This window comes from Hemicordylus capensis, chromosome 12, assembly GCF_027244095.1.
Source record: "Hemicordylus capensis ecotype Gifberg chromosome 12, rHemCap1.1.pri, whole genome shotgun sequence".
Lineage (NCBI taxonomy): Eukaryota > Metazoa > Chordata > Lepidosauria > Squamata > Cordylidae > Hemicordylus > Hemicordylus capensis.
Window position 1 is genome coordinate 24,019,286 of NC_069668.1, and position 6,134 is coordinate 24,025,419.

The 6,134-nt window shown below is 43.6% G+C and overlaps 1 protein-coding gene across 5 annotated transcripts in view; it reads right to left on the reverse strand.

Moving 5' to 3' along the window:
* Positions 1 to 6,134, reverse strand: part of LOC128335965 (RCC1-like G exchanging factor-like protein) — a 77,437-nt gene that overhangs the window by 59,161 nt on the left and 12,142 nt on the right. For 3 of the 5 annotated variants that reach the window (XR_008311792.1, XM_053274955.1, XM_053274953.1), the window contains exon 1: positions 87 to 330. The exons of 1 other annotated variant lie outside the window; for it this stretch is intronic. Coding sequence is in view for 3 of the 4 variants with exons in the window: in XM_053274955.1 (XP_053130930.1) it covers positions 87 to 118 (32 nt within the window). In the remaining variant the exon portion in view is untranslated. Of the gene's footprint in view, positions 1 to 86; positions 333 to 6,134 lie in introns of those variants that run through there. One more of the 5 variants, XM_053274954.1, reaches the window with a different exon arrangement.

Below are 6,134 nucleotides of genomic sequence, written 5' to 3' on the forward strand. Positions count from 1 at the left end.
GGGGCTGGCAGCAACCCAGCCCTCCAGCCAAGGGGGCCCAAGCTTGCCCCCCAACTGCCGCTTTCCCGGCTCTGACAGACTCTCACATCAGGGACACCTGCAGCATAGGCAGCGCCATCTTGCCCACTTAGCTACTCTTCCCCCTTCTGCGCAAGCGCGGGGCGGACGCTCTCTTCGCCAGCAGGCATGACACGAGGGACAGGATGCTGGGGAGGCAGTGCAGGCACTGCGAGGGCGCTTAAGCTCTTCCTGACTCAGGGTTGCCCGCTTTAATTCCTTTTTCTCTCTTACTAGAATGTATCCCACTGGCTGGGAAAATCACTCTAGTTGCAAACACAGTAGCATAAAGTGCTTTTAAGGGTTCCGCGGGGTGCCACGACCACACTGGGCTTGCACTGCGCAGGCGCAAAGGTGACGTCCCACCAACAGCCAGGACAACGGGAGCTGGAGCTCGGCCTGCGCAGGCGCAGAGGCTACACAACGACAGCAGTCATGAAGAGGCAGGCTGTTCCTTCTCCTCCCACCTATTCAGTTCTTTCCTTCAGCCTCGCCTCCGATTCGCTGGGGGACGTGGCTGCAGGAACGGATCCCAGTGACCATGGAAATTATTTTTTAAAGGGACATGCGCAGTAACCGGAGGTGGAAAACGTCTGTTTGAGAGGTCTCTCCACGCTCCGCCCACTCTCCCCTCTGACGCTGCTGATTGGCTGACCTGCAGGTGGCTCCACCTATCAGAGCTGAAGCAAAGCAGCTCCGGGAGGAGGGAGGGAGGGTGAAGATGGCGGGGGATGATGGGAGTTGTAGTTCAGCAGCAGCTGGAGAGCTCGGATAGTCTACTCTCCTGGGTCTAGCAAGCATGACTTGCCCCTTAGCTAAGCATGGTCTGCCTTGGTTGTGTATGAATGTGCGAGCACTGCAAAATATTCCCTTCAGGGGATGGAGCCGCTCTAGGGAGAGCAAGAAGGTTCCAAGTTCCCTCCCTGGCAGCATCTCCAAGATAGGGCTGAGAGAGACTCCTGCCTGCAGCCTTGGAGAAGCCACTGCCAGTCTGTGTAGACAATCCTGAGCTAGATGGACCAAAGGTCTGACTCTGTATATGGCAGCTTCCTATGTTCCTAACTCCAGTCACAGAGGCCAAAGGCAACCTAACTGGCCACCTAGAACATGGGCAGGCTACTTGGAGCTTTCCCAGACAGCAGGTTTTCTGCAAGTTTTTACTGCACATTAGAAGCTGCCAAAAAAACCAAAAAAAAACCCACCCCCCCAAAAAACAAAACCCTGATGCAAAAAGTTGATTTTTTTCATCCTGGATATAAATCAGGCTACACTCTGACACGCAGTGAAAAACCCAAGTCGTGTGTGTGAAGTGCTCCCCGATAGCTTGCAGGCAGGCACGAAGCCAGCAGCGGCCTGTGTCCAGCACCACTCGGCAGCTCCCTCCAATACGCCCGGGCGCGTGATGTCCAGAGGAGGAGCCCAGAGCGAACTCCCGCCTCCCACGCCCGGGCCGCCAAGAGCCTGGGTGAACTCTTCGCCAGTTTCCCCCCCCCCCAAATTCAATTTTTATTAATTTTAGCAATAATATCCATAACAAACATTAGACAAAAATGAACTTCCCGCGCACCTCTCAACATCAACTATAAAATTTACAAACATCAACTATAAAACATCAACTATAAAATTTACCCTTGCTATAGTAATAATACAAAACACAAATTTAAGGCCTTTAAAAAAAAGAGTTAATCTACCCAACCTGCATTTTTTTTTTTAAATTCAAATCCTGCTGTAAGATTCATAGTAGGAAAATAATTCTTTAAGTACAACAAAAACGATTTCCAATCTTCTTTGGAACCTTCTAAATTTTGGTCTCTTATCAGTGTTGTATGTTTTGCCATCTCTGTTCACATATTATTCTGGCTGCCATAGAATCATATATGAAAAATGTTAAGTTATTTGTAGAGATTACTCCTTGTGTTATTCCCAGCAGGAAGGGTTCTGGCTTCTTAGGAAATGTCATTTTAAATATTTTCTTTAACTCATTATATATCATATCCCAATAGGCCTTAGCCTTCCCACAGGACCACCACATATGGAAAAAGATACCTTCAGAATGCCCACACTTCCAACATTTGTTTAAAACATTTTTATACATTAACGCCAGTTTTTTTGGTATCAAATACCATCTATACATCATTTTATAATAGTTTTCTTTCAAAGCATAACAAGCAGTGAATTTTAAATCATTTTTCCATAACTTTTCCCAGGCTGCCACTTCTATATTATGCCCCACATCTTGAACCCACTTTATCATAGTCGTTTTGACCACTTCCTCTCTTGTCTCCTCCAAAAGTAACAGTTTATACATTTTAGAAACTAATCTTTCATCATCTTAACATAATTCCTTCTCAAAATTCAAAATCTAATCCTCAATTCCAACCTTAAAATCTTTCTTATAAATCTCATTTAACTGATAATTTTGTATTTCAGTTAAGCTTTTTAACTTACAATCCTTTCCCTGAAAGTGTAACAAATCCCCATAAGTACCCCAATTTCTCAATGTTATCCATTCTTTTAACCATGTCAAACAAACAGCATCAAAATACAACCTTAAGTCTGGCAAGGCATGACCACCTCTTTCCTTTACATCTGTTAAGTTCTTAAAATTTATTCTTGGTCTTTTCCCCTGCCAAACAAACTTAGTTATATCCTTCTGCCATTGCTTGAAACAAGTTAAAGTGTTAATTATGGGAATAGTCTGAAGGGGACTTAATTTCTTTTAATTTTTGAATTCAAGCCATTAACATTCCCCCCCAAAAAATTCTATAACTCCGTTTATAATCCATATGAACTAATTCAAATTATGTGTTGATGGAGCAGGATGTTCAGAAGATAGGTCTTTTTTGTATTTCCGCCAAAATTCTTGCGCTTTGAGGAGCTCAGTGAATCTGTTCTTCTTGCTCTTATAAAAAAATGAGACTCCCTCTGGTAGTTCCCATCTAAAGCATATTCCATTGGCATTTAATGCATCAGTCAAGAATTTGTAATCCTTACGTTTTCTTAAGATTCTAGCTGGAATTTCTTTCAAAAATTTTATCTGGTGAGCTTCAATTGTTAGGGCTGTAGTAAAATGAGCCTGAAAAATTCACTCAGCAATTGATTTGGTGCTGAATTGCACCAAGCAATCTTTAATTAATTTATTTCTTATAGCAAAGTCCGAGTTTAGACGAAAAGCTATCTCAATCTGAGCCTCCATCTCTCCAGCTGTAATTCCCAAAAGTGATGCAAGTTCCTTTCCAAGTACTTTCTTAATGTTCTGGTTAGCTTTTTCTGGAATACCCCTAAACCTTAAAAATCTCTCTTTTTGTCTTAATTCCAACAATGCCATTTGATCTAATAATTTTTCTTTGTCATCTTTCAGTGATCCCACATTCTTCTCTAAGGTGTCAACCCTTAATTTGAATTCTTTATTATCTTGTGCTAGTTTTTTGACTGCTTCATCAATATTTGATGTTTTATCATTTATCTGCTGCATGTTTTGTTTCATCTGAGTCATCTCTAAAGTAACTTGTTGAAGAACAGTGGCATTTGATTGAAGCATTTGTTTCACCTCAGACAGCTTTTGATCCATATCTAAAGGTGTTTTGGTTTCCCCCACGCCTGGTCTTGGAAGGGAAAGTTTCCTGGCTTGTATGTGTGTCTGACTCTGGTGAGACTTCTCTTTGCCTCTCATAGTATAATGAAAGGGTTAAAAAAGAAAGAATACTTGCTCAGCAGAGTTTAGTGTCCTTGATCTCAAAAGAGAAAGTAAAAGCCTGTGCTTGTTTCCCAAATATAAACAATTCTGCAGCTCAGCTTCTGTATCTTATCACTGGCAGTTAAAGTTTTCTCACGGCTGTGTGAAACATCTATTGTTTTAATTGGTTGAAAAAATGATAGACACTCTCCACAGCAAATAGAAAGCAGCAAAACGTCTCTTCAGTAAGCTTAAAAAATAGTAATCCCCACTAATAAGATCTTTTCCAAGTATTAGGAATTTTTAATCAGCAGTTCAACTCTTGAGTTTTAATATTTAGCAAGCACGGAGACTGAATTCCCTTCTTTAATTATAATCCAAAGAAGAACTTACAGCTGTGTCTGTGGCGTTTTTCCCAAAAACGCAGGAAGAATTCCAGTAAGTTGTCTTCATCAATCACTAGAGGGGTGAGCTTCTTGAACTTCAAATCATTAATTAAATCCAAACCATAGAGATTGTCTGCCGGTTAGCTTCAATCATGAAGATTTCCCGAGTAAGAGATAAGCTTGATGGAACCCTGTCTCCGCTGCTCAACTTAAGACAAAAATTGGATTCTTCAACCCAACTTTGTATTAAGTGGCTGGCATGGGAGAAGCAGTGGGTTATCTTGAGTCGACCCTTTAATCCAGGATGACATGGGAGGGTTTTGAAGCCTCAAAACCCTCTTATTTTCTCCTGCTCGGTCTTCCCTTTTCAAAGAAGCATGCAGCTAGACTGGCAGTCCAACCGGAAGTCCTCTTCGCCAGTTATTTCAGACAGTGCCGACTGCCCGATAAAACCTTTTTCCCTTCCTCTCCCTCTCTGGAAAATGTCCTACTGAACGTCGAAGGGGGAAACGTCCTATCAGGCAGCCAATTCTGCCTGAAATGAGGAGCTGGGAGCTCGCCTCGTTCGGGCTCTCAGCAGCCCAGGCAACGTCCCCTTTGCACATGAGGGCCCCAGTCCGGGCCTGCCCTTATGATGCGGTTGCTTAAACCAAAATCTGAACAGAAGTTCCTCCAAAAGATCAGCTTGTCAAGCCTGTGCTATTGACGCTATTGGCTTGTTAACTCACTGAACTCAGCGGGACTAATTCTGAGTAAATTCTGAGACCACATTACTCCTATTCTAAAATATCCACACTGGCGGCCAATAGGTTTCGAGGCAAAATACAAAGTGCTGGTTATTATCTACAAAGCCTTGAATGGCTTGGGTCCAGGGATTTAAAAGAGCGCTTTCTTCTTCATTAACCCTGTTGCCTATTCGGATCAACGGGGGCGGGGGGGGGGAGCTGGGCCAGTTGCAGTTACCATTAGCTAATTTGGTGTTTACCTTAAACCAGGCCTCTGTTAGGAATGCCCCGGGGCTAGAGCATGCTCCCAAAATCAGAACCTCCCCATTTCTGGCTGTTTTAAAGCCACATTTGAAAGCACACCTATTTCCATCAGGCTTTTTGTTTATCATGTTTTAAAGTTCTTTTTTATCGTTATTTTTAAAGTAAAACATCATGGGATGTTTTCATTGTTGTCTTGTGTTTTTAGTCTGTAGATGGCCTAGAGATCTGTATATGGGGCAGTATATAAATGTGGATAAATAAATAGATAAATACATACATAAATAATAATAAACAAACAAAAACACATAAATACAGAAGGAAGCCAGCATGGTGTAGTGGTAAGAGTGCTGGACTAGGACCGGGGAGACCCGAGTTCAAATCCCCACTCAGCCACGATACTTGCTGGGTTACTCTGGGCCAGTCACTTCTCTCTCAGCCTAACCTACTTCACAGGGTTGTTTGGAGTCATCAGATAGACACCTAGGTTTGTGGGCGATTACGCCATCTTATCAGCTCCATGAAACTGTTGGGCGCGGTTGTTCAGAGAGCAGACATGAAGTGTCCCCAGTATGTGGATGACACCCAGTGTTGTTGCTTCTCTTTATCAGATCCAGGAGAGGTGATGGCTTCCTTGAATGAGTGTAGAAAGGCGGACGCGCTTGAGTTCAGCCCACATAAGGTGAGGGTGATGATGGGGGTGAATGGGGCGGGGCTCAGTCAAAGTCCTGGTCCGTGGTGGGACTGCACCATGGCCCAAGGCCCTGAGAAGCCGTGGTCCCTCTAATTTTTTGCATCTCCATGCAGAATGAGTTTTGTAAGGCAGTGTGTGTGTGCGCACATATGTTCAGAGTGGGGCCTTCCTGATTCAGCCTGACCAAGATCTACGATGAACTGAGTGGTCATCAAAAATCTTGTAAGCACGCACACGTGCGCACAGCTTAGAGGGAACCGTGCTGGAGAGCCTCGTAGAAAACCTATCGCAAGTACTAAACTGGGACAGGAGAAAGACACATCTTTATAACGTGG